The 14,990-nt window shown below is 45.7% G+C and overlaps 3 protein-coding genes across 6 annotated transcripts; 1 reads left to right on the top strand and 2 right to left on the bottom strand.

Annotated features, from left to right (window-relative positions):
• LOC8063804 (pentatricopeptide repeat-containing protein At5g44230) lies at positions 107-2,402 on the bottom strand. Its single transcript, XM_002437465.2, has one exon. It carries the CDS (start codon positions 2,312-2,314, stop codon positions 176-178), a length of 2,139 nt encoding a protein of 712 aa, XP_002437510.2. The 5' UTR covers positions 2,315-2,402; the 3' UTR covers positions 107-175.
• Positions 9,052-11,201, top strand: LOC110431387 (acetylajmalan esterase-like). Of its 2 annotated transcripts, XM_021450477.1 has the most exons (4): positions 9,052-9,552; positions 9,719-9,931; positions 10,040-10,465; positions 10,649-11,201. In XM_021450477.1, exons 1-4 carry the CDS (start codon positions 9,279-9,281, stop codon positions 10,891-10,893), a joined length of 1,158 nt encoding a protein of 385 aa, XP_021306152.1. In that variant the 5' UTR covers positions 9,052-9,278; the 3' UTR covers positions 10,894-11,201. The 2 variants fall into 2 exon arrangements, with proteins under 2 accessions (XP_021306152.1, XP_021306151.1); XM_021450476.1 differs by having other exon boundaries at positions 9,719-10,465.
• Positions 11,240-14,832, bottom strand: LOC8065121 (uncharacterized protein At2g39910). Of its 3 annotated transcripts, none has more exons than XM_021450478.1 (7): positions 14,214-14,832; positions 13,874-13,960; positions 13,328-13,512; positions 12,530-12,725; positions 12,297-12,361; positions 12,043-12,144; positions 11,240-11,521 (listed from the first exon to the last, which is right to left on the bottom strand). In XM_021450478.1, exons 1-7 carry the CDS (start codon positions 14,721-14,723, stop codon positions 11,410-11,412), a joined length of 1,257 nt encoding a protein of 418 aa, XP_021306153.1. In that variant the 5' UTR covers positions 14,724-14,832; the 3' UTR covers positions 11,240-11,409. The 3 variants fall into 3 exon arrangements, with proteins under 3 accessions (XP_021306153.1, XP_002437509.1, XP_021306154.1); XM_002437464.2 differs by having other exon boundaries at positions 13,328-13,518; positions 14,214-14,831; XM_021450479.1 differs by lacking the exon at positions 13,874-13,960 and having other exon boundaries at positions 13,328-13,518.

The raw sequence follows: 14,990 nt of genomic DNA, 5'->3' as shown, positions 1-14,990 counted from the left end.
CCATTTTTTTTTAATTCATAAGCGGCTTCCCAAGCTTTGCCCTGCTGTTCAGAGTTGACCTTGCTATATTCAAAAACATGTCAGATAAATAAGTTGGACAAGATACTATTAATAGATGGAGGTTTATTCTCCTATGTTTACTTTTTTTCTCAGTAAAATAATACATATCCTGCATTCACCAGAATCCACCACATGAGCATTCTCCATCTCTGAAGTGATGAAACCTCATATTGTCCCTGACTATAATCTCGATGGGCTCAACTTTTGACACTAATCTTATAAACAAATGGCAGTCCTCACATATCCTTAGATTCTTTACTATCCTAATTGAGGATCTAGACTCAAGTGTGAGCAATCCAAATGACAGAGCAAGCTTCTCACTATGACCCATTAACAACCTCTCTTTCTCTTCGTCACTTACATTATAAACGACTGAACTAAGAACTGGCACATAACCTGCAAGCTTCAATCTTGCCCGTAGCTCCAATAATGTTTTCTTTATTTCATGCATCCATGGGTGTGTATTATCACCAGCAAAGAACTGATGCACCAAACCATCACGGCCTTCAAACGAGCTCACTGCAGGATCCTTTTTCAGCCCCCGAATTCTCATCAGTTTCCTAACCTTTGAGACTTCATCCCATTCTCCTGCTGATGCAAGTGTATTTGATAACAACACGTAGTTCCCTATGCCCTCTGGCTCAAGCTTAAAAAGATGTTGAGCTGCAACCTTAGCGACTTTGGTATTTCCATGGATTCGGCAAGCCCCTAACAGTGCCCCCCAGACACCACCATGAGGCTCCACAGTCATTGATTTCACAAGGTCAAGGGCTTCAATCACCAACCCAGCCCGACCAAGCAAATCAACCATACAAGTGTAGTGGTCTGCAGAAGGCAATATCCCATACCTGTCCTTCATCTGCGCAAAGTAGTAGCGCCCTTCTTTTACCATCCCCGCATGGCTGCAGGCTGTCAATACTCCAATGAAGGTAACATGGTTGGGTTCCACATCTGCCCTCCTAACCATGTCATTGAACAAAGCAATTGCATCATTGGCCCTCCCGTGTGATGCTAGGCCAACAATCATTGAGCTATAGGTATATACGTTCTTCTCTTGCATCCCTTCAAAAACCCTGCACGCCTCGTCGATGAGACCGCACTTGGCATACATGTCCACCAACCCCGACCCGACAACCACGTTCCTCCCAAGACCACTCCGATCCGCAATTTCCTGAATCCAGACGGCTCGCCTCACCGCACCGAGCTGCGCACAAGCTGAGATAGCACCGGTGAGCGAAACTTCATCAATGGGCATCCCAGCCCCCGCCATCTGCTCAAATGCCTCGAGCGCCTTCACTGGCATGGCATTCTGCGCATACCCCGTCACCATCGCCGTCCACGCCACCATATCCTTAACTGGGCAGAGCGCAAACACCTCCTCAGCAGAACCCATATCACGGCTTCTAGAATACGCCGCCACAATACTCGTCCACGAAATGACATCCTTCACCACCATTTCATCAAGCACCTTACGCGCGGCACCAACGTCGCCGCACGCAACATAGGCACCGATCAGCGAGTTCTCAACAAACCGGTGCTTATCGAACCCTCCGAGCAGGAGCGACACCGCGTGCGCGCCGGCCGCGGCGGGCAGCGAGCGCGCGGCCGCGGCAGACTTTGCCAGCGGGGAGAAGGCGAACGGGAGGAACGGGAGGTCGCGGCCGTGCGCGCGGCGGAGGCCGGAGAAGACGCGGAAGGTCTCGAGCGGCGGCTGCGTGAGGTGCGCGAAGCGGAGCAGCGCGGCCGCGAGGAACGGGTCCGGCGGCGAGAGCGAGGAGAAGACGGCGACCGCGTAGCGGAGCGGCGTGGGCGTGGGTGGGAGCGGGAGCGGGAGCGCGGCGAGGCGGCGGAGCAGGCGGGAGAGGAGGAACGGGGTGGAGGGTAGAGGGAGGTAGGGGTGGAGGCGGACGAGGAGGCCGTGGAGGTGGCGGAGGTGCGGGAGGGACGGCGAGGACGCGACGGCGGCGAGCAGCAGCGAGGCCAGCGACGGCGGCGGGAGGAGCGGGAGCGGCAGGTCCGTCGGCGGGCGCGGTTGTGGAGCGGGCGGGTGGCCGTGGCGCCTGGCGAGGTGGACCATGCCGGCGGAGGCGTCATGGGCGCGGCCGTGAGCCTGAGGCGAAGAGGTGCGACGCCATGGAGACGGACGAGCGTCGCCCTCGCCGTCGCGGGTGCAGGTTGGTTTCGAAATTGTCCGTGGTCGCGGGAGCCGCGGATGGGAAAATCGTCTTCTGGGCTGTGTGCACGTCGGGGCCATCGGTCGTTTCGGGCGGGCGGAGGGCGGTGCAGGCCCATCGTTTGGGGCCCACGGAGGAGTCGATAGCGTAGGCTTGGGCCTGCAGCCTGCCGGGCTCCATCTCCAGGAGTTCACCTTCACCTATACCCTGAACTGGAGTATGTCTTGCTATAAAAAAATGATAATTGTATTAGGCTAGAGATAAATTCATACAAAATAGATTCTTGACCATTAATTTCTCTTATACAACATAAATTCGGCGGATGAAAAGTTAATATCATCTTAGAGGCACTTTTTTTTTTGCGAGCATCTTAGAGGCACTTTTAACACAAATTTATTGATCTATCTATACTATAAGGGACCAATTCAAATTATACTAGATCCACTCACAATTTATGTCCCCACAGTCATGACTTTTCCTTCATACACTCTAAAACGTGCACCCAAAAATACAACAACATTAAAATCTATGGCTGCTAAACCTTCGCTGGAGGCTTCAACATGATCTGATGGTGAGGAGTCTTTGTATCGTGCCTCTGCCTGCGTTGAAGCCTCCCTCGCGTTGAAGCCTGGCAACCGTGCCTATCCACCACCACGATCGGCAGTGGCCTCGCTCCCCTCGATCGATGGCGGCGCTGTCTTGCTCCCCTCGACCGACGATGGCCCTACTCCCCGCAACATGCTGCCATCATCCTCAATCGTGGCGGCGCCCTTCCCCATCCCCTCCTAACAGCAGCCGCAACGCCCTTCCTCGTCCCGATGGCCTTGCGTGTGTGGGTATCGGCGACGGCAGCAACTCGGGCTCAGGATCCGTGCAGGGTGAACGCGGCGGTGGCGGTGCCAGGCATGGACGTGAACTAGTTGTAGCTCCTAACTGGGCACGAAATCAGTTTCTCTTTGGCAGATCGGACTACGGCGAGGTGAAAGATGGTATGTGCACACATATATGATCTTAGCTTCGAGTGTGACGCATGACTGATCGAGGCGCCTGACTGAGGTGTATCGATCCGGTCTTTCTCCTTGTTGCTTCTCAGTTTAGGTTTTGTTCACCGGTTGCTTGGCCTTGTGAATTTGTTGGCCCCGAATTTGTTTGAGTCACTCGGCATGAATTGAACGGCCGCTGCTTCTACAAGAGAACTGCTGGCGATCATTGGGAGACAAGGCAAACTAATCCAAAAATTCAGTGACAATTATACCAACAGACTCCTGAATTTTCTTTGCTAGAACAAAATGGAATATCATATCAATAATATATTAATATCATACCTCGACAAGGTTTGGAATCAGTCATCTTGGTCTAAAGATGATGATCCACTGGTACCCATGGTACTTAGCTGGACAGGTAATGAACATGCCATTGCTGTGTTAAGCAGTCATCATGTTGTTACCGTAGGTCTATGAGTTTGAGGTGAATCTTGTGCATGCACAGGTAGGGGGATGGTTATGGAATGCATTGGATCCATGTTGAATTTTTTGCCAGTCTGAATCGCGAGAACATACTGGGCTTGTATGAGCATAACAGATACAAGTCTCATCACATCTCGAGAGTTTTAATTTAATAGGTAGCAGGATGATGAGTGTGGCAGCATGGAAGAACTTGGCGTGCCGTTGTCAGTGAAATATTCTTTCAGCAACTTCTCATACAAGGTAAACTATTATCTGAAAAAAATCCCTATTCCTTTGCAAGAGTTTTCTTTTCTAAATCTTGTCTTTGATGATTGAATTTTTCATTCCTTCTTTTTTTCCTGTGATATGCAAAACATCTCTCAGCTACCATCCATGAACTTTGACCTGACGATGAAGCACAACTTGGATCCTTTGCAGTCCTCAAAATAAACCTTGATATCAGAGCAGTAAAGCTAGGTGATAGTGTTCAGTGCCATGGATACACTAAATTTCCCTTTCTGCATCTAATTATGACCCTGTTGTTACATATACATATGGTGTGCATATTTCAGTGCCATGGATACAATAAATTCAGCAAGATCTTCCTATTAAAAATATAATGCAGATTTTGCTGCCTAAAACTTGTTGAATGTATGCTGCTGTTCATCCTAAAAAAGGGTATGCTGCTGTTAATCCTAAAAATTGATATACTGGTGTTTTGTTTAGGGGTAGAGAAGAAGCATGTTTTCTTATTTCAGCATGAGGCTTGCAGTAGCATTCAGTTCTTTTACTTGATGTTGTCAACCTCTTCAATAGTGTTAGATTTAGCAATTACTCATAGTATATGGATTTAAGTTTGGAATTGTTAATATATTGCAATTTGTTTCTCCTGTATTTGGTTCTATCCTGAACCTGTTTATGCAATTTCAGTGATTTGTGTGCCTTTGACTATTAGCACTTCAGTTTGGGTGTACATCGGTTTTGCTTATGCATACGAAAAATTTCGAATCTGATCATTCTTAGATCGCCAAGTCACTGCTAACAGTAAGTGGCACCTCATCTGTGGGTTTTGTTGTATTTTAAGGTAGTTTCATGTTCTCTTACATGAACTCAATTTTGTTGTCATTTATACAAAAGATGATACACTTGAAGATTCCGGTTACTTGAATCTGGGAAAGTTAATCTCACATATTTTTCTTTCGTACAATTTGTGTGCAACTGAAAAAGTTACTTATAGCACGGGTAATATACTATTGTATATTTCGTCAAAAAAAATATACTAGTGTATATAAGGGTTTTTTTCCTCTAAATTTCTCACGGTTCGTTTCCTCTTCATTCACGTCGCCTCCTACCTGGATCCGGACGCCTCGCGAGCACTGGAGTATATACTCGAGCGATACGATACCTTCCCCTTCCCTGGCCCTGGTCATCACACGATCTGCACCTGCTTTACATGCAGATCCATCGATCACACACTTGGTGACCCACCCACCGACCCCGGCCAAGCAGCAGCGCAACGAAGGCGCACGGCCACTAGTAGCTTCAATCAATTGCAAAGGAACTTTGTAGGAGTTTTTTTTTTTTTGATTGGTTGTAGGAGTACTGTACTATGTATATATAGGTGCGCCGCCCAAATAAAACCAGGCGTGGTTGCCTCCATCCAATCCAACACGGGAAAACGGCAAAGATTCGGCCACTCCAATCCGCGCAAGCCCAATCGCATCCACCACCGCCACCGCCCTATCAATATCGGCGGCCGGTCGAAAAGTTGGGAGGACTAGGGGACGGGGACGGCCAATGGCCTACTTTGCCCCCAGCGCGCGCGCGAACAAACTCCTTTCTCATCTGATGAAATTTCTTCATTTAATGACTCTGTTAAACTAACAATTTTGTTTCTATGACACTCTATTTAATGTGCATGACACTTTTATAAAATATGCATTTAGAATGACCTAAAAAGTTGGGTCTTTTTACCGCAAATCGGCAGCAATAATGCGGCCAATGGGGTGCATTATTATTTCAGGTCCACGATTTTCTCTCCGGTGCTGTTTTACTACAAGTGCAGCACTAGCATCTCGGTTCGGTTGCGCACACAAACTTGCATTTCTAGCAAAGCTCTCAAGATGTGTGCACCCAAGTGGCCAACTATATATCAATCAAAGACGATCATTTATCGAGATCACTCGTGCAAATAGCCTGGCTATATATACATACATATTCCGATACTTTTTTCCAGCGTCACAGTCGTCTACTGATCGATTAAGGGGAAAAGATGTATATTGCTGGGTTTTATTATAAAGTAAGTACCTTTCATTTATGAGTCCTAAATTATAAGTTATTCTAATTTTTTTAAAGTAAAAAACTTTAAGTCTGACCAATTTATATAATAAAGTAGTAATATTTATGATATCAAACAAGTATCATTAGATTAGTTATTAATTATATTTTTGTAGTATATCTATTTGATATCATAAGTTTTTATAATCTTTTCTATAATTTTGATCAAATTTAAATTTGAGATGTTCTAACTCTTAAAAAAATTAGAACACCCTGTAAATTGGAATGAAGGGAATAACATCAGAGACCACCATGGCGACCTTAACAATGACAACCTGACGATCATGCTCGTGGTCAATTTGTTGTGCCACTGATGGTGGTTATTCCACTTCTTGAGCGTGACACATGATTCTACTAGTACTGTATCATAATATAAAAGCAATACAATTCTAGTTTTGTTATTATTCAAACTATTATTAAGTCTAACCAATTTGTAGAGAAGAGTAATAACAACCAAGTAGATATGTTATAACAATATATTTCATAATGGATTTAATAATATTTATCGGTCATATAAAGTTTGGTAGCCTTTTTCTAATATAAATTCGTTGTGGACAAAACTAGAGTTGTATTTTTTTAAAAAAAGGATTTTTCTAATATAAATTCGTTGTGGACAAAGCTAGAGTTGTATTAAAAAAAAAGGAAGTAAAGGGACACCTATAATTTACAACGTAATGTCTAACTCTTATGTCGCTAAGTTAGGTGCAAAGAGTTCGGATATGTCCATATAGTCTACAGTTCAATTTACAACATTTTGTATCCCTAAGTCACGTGCAAAGAGTTTGGATATATATGTCTGTAATTTACAATTAGTAAGTTATATGTTTAATTTTTTGTGGTAACATTGTTAAAACTCATCGTTTGACATATATAATATAATTGTCATTGTTGACTTAACTAGTGTCTGTCAAATAAAAAAAAAAACAATGGTGTCATTCTCGATTTGGACTTTGAGAAAGCATAATATAAAGTGAAATGGTCCTTCTACACCATTCTTTGCAAATGAATGGAATTTCAGGTATATGGTGTTGGATTGAGGACTTTTGCTACAAAAGGGATGTGTGGGAGTTAAAGGGAATAATAATGTTGGCCACTACTTTCGAACAAAATGGCTTCGGAAAGGGTCTTCTTACACCAATATTTTTAGAATATTTTTTTGCGGATACGTTAACAATATTATATACTAATATCAACGGCTAAGGAAATTGGGCAATCACAGAAGTAGTTCTGCATTTAGTGAACGAAGTATCTCTAGACTTAGTATATACGAGGATGATACTATCGTTTATATGAGACATGGCCTTCTATCGAACATGCAAAGAAATACACGTTATCATTATATAATAAATCTCTAGCTAAACCTCCAATGCATAGCTCCTTGACAGTCGTGGCGAGAAATGGCCTTTAATTTATAAAACATGCTTGTCCATTTACAATCGTACGTCGAGTAGTTGTGCTAACATCTACAGTGATCTCCTTGACATATTTGATACACATGTAAACCCTGTGCACCCACCCATAGTGGCGAGCTCAGCTCCCTTGGTGCGACCAAGCAAGATAACTTCCGTGTAGGTCTTCAAGCTAGAAGGCATCATGCGGACATGGAGGTCAGCTAACATCTAGGCGTTGTGGTAAATTCAGCGGAGACCCAATCATACTTCAAGGGTGTTGTTAGCTAAGCAATATACTCTCTCCATCCCAAATTGTAAGTCATTCCAAAATTTTTGGAGAATCAAAGTTTTTTCATGTTTGATCAAAATTATAAAGAAAAATACTAAGATTTGTAACGTAAAGTGAATATACTATGAAAATATAATTAAAAAAGAATCTAATGATACTTAGTTAGTACCATAATAATAATTATTTTATAATATAAATTTAGTTAAACTTAAAAAAAATTGACCCTCCAAGATTCTTAGAATGACTTACAATTTGGATGGAGGGAGTACGTCTCTACATGCTTGAGTGTTGTCAGCTATCGCCATCAAACGCACTAGCCGGTGGTGGGGTCAGCGCAAGAGAGCTATGCAAGTGAATGATAATGACTTAGACCCTCTTTAGAAGGGCTCCTTCAGCTCTAGCTCCACACTTAGTATTGTGAACGAGTCACAAAAATCGTACGTAAATTGTCCTAGCTCCACATTGATATTGAAAGAGAGAGAAAAAATAAGTGGCTCCATGGTACAGTGACTTAGGAGGGGTGTCATTTCTTAGTAGAGAATAACATCAATTGCAATGCACGGATACGTTTCGCTAGTATTATATAAAAATCAATTGTATACACCTTTCTCTTTTTATTTATTGTAATAATAAGGTCCTGTTTGGCAGGGCTTTTCAAGCGGCACCGGGAGCCGTTTTCTGCCAAATACGGTAAAATGAAATGACGCCACCAATGAGAAGCTCTCTAAAAACATGCTCTCAAAGAGCTTTGAGGTGCGAAGGAGCAAAAAAAAAATAGTGGCTTCTCGCGGCTTATGTTACGTTCTATGAGAGCATATTTTAAGAAATGAGATGTTTTGTCAAACAATTTACCAAAACGGCTCCAAATCCAGCGTATTCATGGAGCTAAAGTCTTAGAAAACAACTTCATTGATGAAGTGGAGCCGTGCCACACACGGGGCCTTATATACACAATTATTAGGGGCCTGTTTGGTTCTCCTTGCTAAATTTTAGTTAGCTAAAATTATTTTAGCTACTCTTAGGTGACTAATGGAACTAAACTATTTTAGCTCCTTTTAGTCAATGTGTCTGGAACTTTAGCTACTAAAATGACTAAAGTTTAGCTAGCTAAAATTTAGTTGGTGGAACCAAACAGAGCCTAGATCATAGAATCAGCTGCATGTCCTATTCTTCCTCTGCTTGATTCACCGACGGTTAAGACTGATGAAAAGGAACTAACCGACTAACCGTTGTCAGTCAAAAGGAGAGAGCCCCCGTAATCTCGGACTCGATCCGATCTTATGGCGCATTCTTTTCGCTAACAAGGTGACAAAAGCATGGTCCTCGGTGGAAATCCATCTCCATCTACACGCGCGGCCGACCGAGCTTTCTGGGCGGCGAAATCTCCATCCGATCCACCCATCCAGGCTTTCGTTTGTTCTAGAACATGCTGTGGCCGATCCTGGATCTCCGGCCTCCTCTCTTCTCGCCCATCCACCCAACAAATGCTTTATAAGAAGGCCGTTGTGGCCGCCATGTAACTCCTCGTCAGTCGTCACTCGAGCTCGAGCGCCATCTCTTTCCGAGTAATCATCATCGATCTATGGCCATGGCTTCCTCTGCGTCAGCTCTCCTTCTGGCGGTCTCCCTGGCCGCTCTGCACTTGTGCTGCCGCCATGGCCAGGCTGCCGACGCCGGCAGCGGCAACGGTATCACGGCCATCTACAGCCTCGGCGACTCCATCACTGACACCGGGAACCTCGTCAAGGAGGCGCCTCCGGGCATGTTCGAGACCATCAAGCATCTCCCCTACGGCGTCACGTTCGGGCACCCGACTGGGCGGTGCTCTGACGGCCTCCTCATGATCGACTTCCTGGGTATGTATATGACTTCACTTAATTTACAGAAGCTGCTAAGCTCAGTACACAGTCGTGATCGTGACGACATGCATAAGCACAATGCATTGATCTCATGATCTGATCGATCTGCTTTCTCGTGATCCACGTCTATATATATGCGCAATGCATGGCATGGTTGATGCAGCTCAGGACCTGGGTCTCCCGTTCCTGAACCCGTACCTGGGCAAGAACAAGAGCTTCGACCACGGCGTCAACTTCGCCGTCGCCGGAGCCACCGCCGTGGACCCAGCCGACCAGTACAACGTTACCGTCCCCGTGCCGGTCGCCTCCAACTCGCTCAAGGTCCAGCTCCGGTGGTTCAAGGACTTCCTCAAGTACACCTTCGGCACCGATCAAGGCAAGCAACCACAGACACTTCCTTCCTCCTCGATCAACCGTACGTTCCTCCATGGATCGATGCACTGCAAGGCTCAAATTCTTGCATTGTGTGACTGCATGCGTGCAGAGATACGCAGACGGCTTCGAACCTCTCTGGTTTTGGTCGGGGAGATCGGCGGAAACGACTACAACTACGCCTTCTTTGAGGACAAGCCGGTGGCCGAGGTGGAGAAGCTCATCCCGGGGGTCGTGAAGACCATCATCGACGCCGCCAAGGAGGTGCTGGACATGGGCGCCAGCCGAGTCATCGTCCCGGGCAACTTCCCCATCGGCTGCGTGCCGGGGTACCTGGCCATGAACGCCGCCAAGTCGGAGCCCGCCGACTACGACTCGGCGGGGTGCCTCCGGGAGCTCAACGACTTCGCCGCCAAGCACAACTCGCGGCTCCGGCGCGCCGTCGCCGACCTGCAGGCGTCGTACCCGCACGCCGCCGTCGCCTACGCCGACTACTTCGACTCCTTCCTCACCCTCCTCCACAACGCCTCCTTGCTCGGTACGCACGCACGGTCACTCACACACATACCGGCATGCCTAACGCAATTCGTGGCTGTTCCGTTTTGTCAAAAGTCATGGCTAAAAGTATTATTCGTTAAGAGAGAAGAATATTGTTGAATGGTTAGTAAATTCAGCAGATACGCTTAACCAACGCATGCACATCTCTCTGTCTCTTCATCAGGTTTTGACGCGGCGAGCACACGCAAGGCCTGCTGTGGCGCCGGCGGCGGCGAGTACAACTTCGACTGGCGGAGGATGTGCGGCTTCAACGGGGCGGCGGCGTGCGCGGAGCCGTCGACGTACCTGAGCTGGGACGGGATACACATGACGCAGGCGGCGTACAGGGCCATGTCCAGGCTCATCTACCACGGCAAGTACCTGCACCCGCAGATACTGAGCTTCCCGGAGAAATACGGCCAGACGTAGACTCGCACCATCATCAATACTAGAACCTGGGAGCGTAGAATTTAGGTAGAAATATACTCGAAACTCAGAGTACAAATAAAGGCTCCGACTGGTTCAGTTAGAAGTCTTGGTAGTACTAGAACCTGGGAGCGTCAGTCAGCTGTATCGGTATATATATATGCTACGAGCTCTGGGTAGCTCTGTACTCTATGCATCAAGCTGTGAGCAAAATACAGGCTGCAGCATCTTGCTGGTGCAGTCAGCTGCAGTGCATCCATGATGAGCGCAGAATACAAACGTGTATACCAGAATGGATGCAGAAGAAGAAACTGTCAACAAGGCATGAGTTGTTCAGACTTTGTCCAGCTGCCCCTACAAGTACTTAGAAGTTTTCAAAGGGATTTGCAACAAGAGTCAAGGCTGGTTTTCGTTCAGCTGATGAGAATGGAAGAATAGGCAATGGCGAAATATTTAATGGCAGAATAGGCGGTGGTGAAATATTTACACTGATTTGATAACACCTAGTAAAACTCAACGTCATGGTGAACTATTTTTTATACAAAGGTCACTGAAAGTGGACATCAGCATCGTCAAGTCTGGGTCTAGTTCATGCTTCTTCCAAGCTTCCTCAAACTGTTGTCCCTTGCAGCTGCATCAGTAAACCCTTTATTACTGTAAGTAACAGAGATAACAGGGCAAAATTGGAAGTGGATACAGCAACCTTTTCCTAGTTCATGTGGCACAACCAAGTTACGTCCTCATTAAGAAAAAAAAACACACCATGTGTGCACAGTACACCCACCCTCATCCCTCAGGCGAAAAGGGATGCTTAGCACAAAAGGATGAGAAGATAACGAGAATAAACACGTAGTCAGACCCATCCCTTAAAACAAAATAATGTAACCTCTACATTAAGTTCCATTCTAATTAATCCCATTACTGAGGTGGATACATTATCTTCAACCTGTCAGATAAAAGCTAGTGCAAAATAGCATAGATCGATCTCCAAACACTGATTCCAAATAGATAAATAAAGTGAAAAACATCTACATGCAACCTAGTGATACTTAGGGAGTAGAACAGCAGCCAGCAAGAGCAAGTCTGACTGCCACTAAAATAGCTTGCATGTGATGTAAAAACAAGAACTGTTACCAAATCAGAGTTTCTTACTTCTGAAGCAGTACAAGTATCTCCAGGATATGCTCTCGCATGACTTCACGGTTGCTCCTTGTCGCCGATTCTTTATATAATAGAACAAGCTCATCCACCAGTCTATACACAAAAGAAGTCGATTTGAAGCCACTCACTAGTTAATAACACATTATTCTGCCTTTGGATCAGGAATATTTGATGCTATATTATTGGGAGCACAACAAGCAGAATTAGATAAGTAAGAAGAAGAGATATATCACATCTTCTAATACCTTGAAGTATAAGGTGACTTCCTGATCCAGGTAAGCTTGACAATGGCATGGATTTGCTTTAAAGTCTGAAAAAATATTCATGGATCAAATTCATAGAAAAAAAACCATAATCAATTAGGATAACAGTTTCCATATCCTATAAATTGATAACATTATCTGGCAGGAAGAAAAATGTGAGGATGTATTAGAGTACTTCTTTAAATGCTACTTAAAAAATAGAACATTTTCCCTACCAGAAGAACTGTCTTATCATCATCAGTATGCATCCATTGGAAAAAGAGTGAGAAAAGGCGGCGAAAATGTGCCAATAGGAAAAGGCCCATAGCATCAAAAACTGGCCCAATAAGGGTCAGCCATGCAACACGGCGCTCTTTATTTAGTGGCTGCCGTTCCAGGTGGCCCAACATCTCACTAAGCATTCGATCATACCTGTAACCAATTAAAAAATGAAGTTGAATAAAAGAAAGATGGGGGAGTTCAAGAAATATAAACATATTTTGTGGATGTTCATACTAAATTGAGCAAGATTTTGCGATGCAAGCATGGAACTCATATAGAATGCAAAATATCAGCCAATAGTCAGCTCAAATACTTAATTATAGGCTGTGTTCTCCAGAGTAACCATTAATGTTTTACTTATAGGTTGTTTAGCAATGATTCTGTATCCCAATGTAACTGCAACAAATGCTATATGTTGAAATTTTTGGTCCAAATCATTCAATTCGCAAATGTTTGTTTTTCACAGGCTAGACGTACCTCATTTAAAAATATTATGCAAATTTTTTTCCCTGAGTCATCTTCCTCTAATTTTTGGTGCAAAATTTAAAAGGGATGCCATAGTTCACAGTTCATAAACTGAATGGTTGTGATAGAAATAACATATTATCATATAAAATTCTGAATATCCACAGTCCAGCATAATCTCACAGCAGAATAGGTTTACCTATTTCGAATCTGTAAGCTAGGAAGAACAGACTTGATCACAACTGACTATAAAAGTAAAAAGGATTCAAATTAGAGAGAAACTTTACCAAGGGCTACGGGGATTGCTCTGCTGTGTGCATGTTAGCAACAGCACAGATACCTCAATAACTTGGTACCATAACTCATCGTCCGCAGGAATGTTCTGACAGCAAGCGTCAAGTATGGCATCTTCGTACAAACTTAATTCTGTTACTTTCACATTCTTTGCTATGTGTACGAAACCAACCATTCCCTGTTCCTGTCAATTATATGGAATACGTCCATCAACAGGGCCAAATCTTGAACTGTAATTAGAAAACAAAATTTAAATGAATGCTACTGAAACATAGTTGGCACTAAGGGGGTGTTTGGGACTGCTCTGCTCCACGTTTTTCAACTCCGCTCCACGTTTTTTAGCCAAATGGTTTCAGCTCCACGCACTCAGTTCGAGGAAAAAGGGTGGAGTTGTGAGAGCACCTAAAGAGGTACTCCACAAACTCTAGTTTTTCGTGGAGCTGCTCCATGGTGAAGTTTGTAGAGCAGTCCCAAATACCCCCTAACATACACTCTATACTACAGTTATCCCCAATAGAGAAACCAAAACAGCACTGTACCTTAATTTCTGGTGACCAATGATCCAAGGTTGTCAGGGCACATGGAATGACTAACCAACACAAATCCCCAAGCTTAGGGTAACTAACCTGAAATACAAAAATAGAAACTTAAAGCATCTCTATGATGCTTCACTTACGGATACAGTTCTGCTGTTGCTTATGCTAGTAGCCTAGTACTACAAGTTTCCAGGGCAAAATGTTCTCATAACAGTAACATTTTATCCGAAGAGTACCAAATTCTCCTAACATCAGCTTCTTTTAAACTTCTATAAAAGTTTTATTATAAACAACCAAACCATTAGCAAGAACAATGCCAAAGTATCCATCACGGAGCACAAACCTGAGACACCAGCCACCGGAACTGGTGCGCGGCGACCGCCACGTGTTCCTTGGGCGGCTTCACAGCGCCAATCTCGTCGCTGTCAGCGTCGACGCACGAGTCCTTCACCACGGCCTTGAGAGGAGGCACCACCTCCGGCGCCACAGCCACCACCATCTCCACGACGCTGCCCCAACCTCCCGCCGCCGCCATCTCCTTCACCGCGGCGGCAGCCGCGCCCACAAGGCCCGCCGGGACCCAGTGCAGGGCGGGGTACTCCGGGGAGGCCGCGAGGACGGCGGCGCAGAAGAGGAGGAGGTCCCCGGCCTCCTTGCCCGCCGGCGCCTGGACCTGAGGCGGGGAACGGGAAGGCGAAGGGAGGAGGGAGGCTAGGAGGGCCTTAACGGATGCGGATGAGCCCGCGGGGGGCTCGTACGGCGCCGCGGCGAGCAAGTCACGGAGCGGCACGGAGATAGTGAGCAGAGCGGCGCGGGGGACCGCCGCAGCGGCGGTGGCGGCGGCGTGAGGCATGGCGTACTGGAGGGGGTTGTAGCGCCTCGTCGCCGGTTGCCGCCGGCGTCAGTGAAGGGTCGTCGTCTTTGTAAACTCCACCGGCCATGTTTTTGGTAAAATTATAAATTGGGCCAGATGGGCCAAAATACAACGATCATTTCCACATGAAAAGGCCCGACTAAAGTTTTACCGCGCACGCGCGCCACCAGGGACCCATCAGTCCAGGCCGTATGCCACAGGCCACAGGGAAAGCATGATGGGGATTGCAGGGCACGTGGCAGGACG

Source organism: Sorghum bicolor, chromosome 10 (assembly GCF_000003195.3).
Source record: "Sorghum bicolor cultivar BTx623 chromosome 10, Sorghum_bicolor_NCBIv3, whole genome shotgun sequence".
Classification (NCBI taxonomy): domain Eukaryota; kingdom Viridiplantae; phylum Streptophyta; class Magnoliopsida; order Poales; family Poaceae; genus Sorghum; species Sorghum bicolor.
Note: the sequence above shows the minus strand (reverse complement) of the source record. Positions and strands in the feature narration are given on the sequence as shown.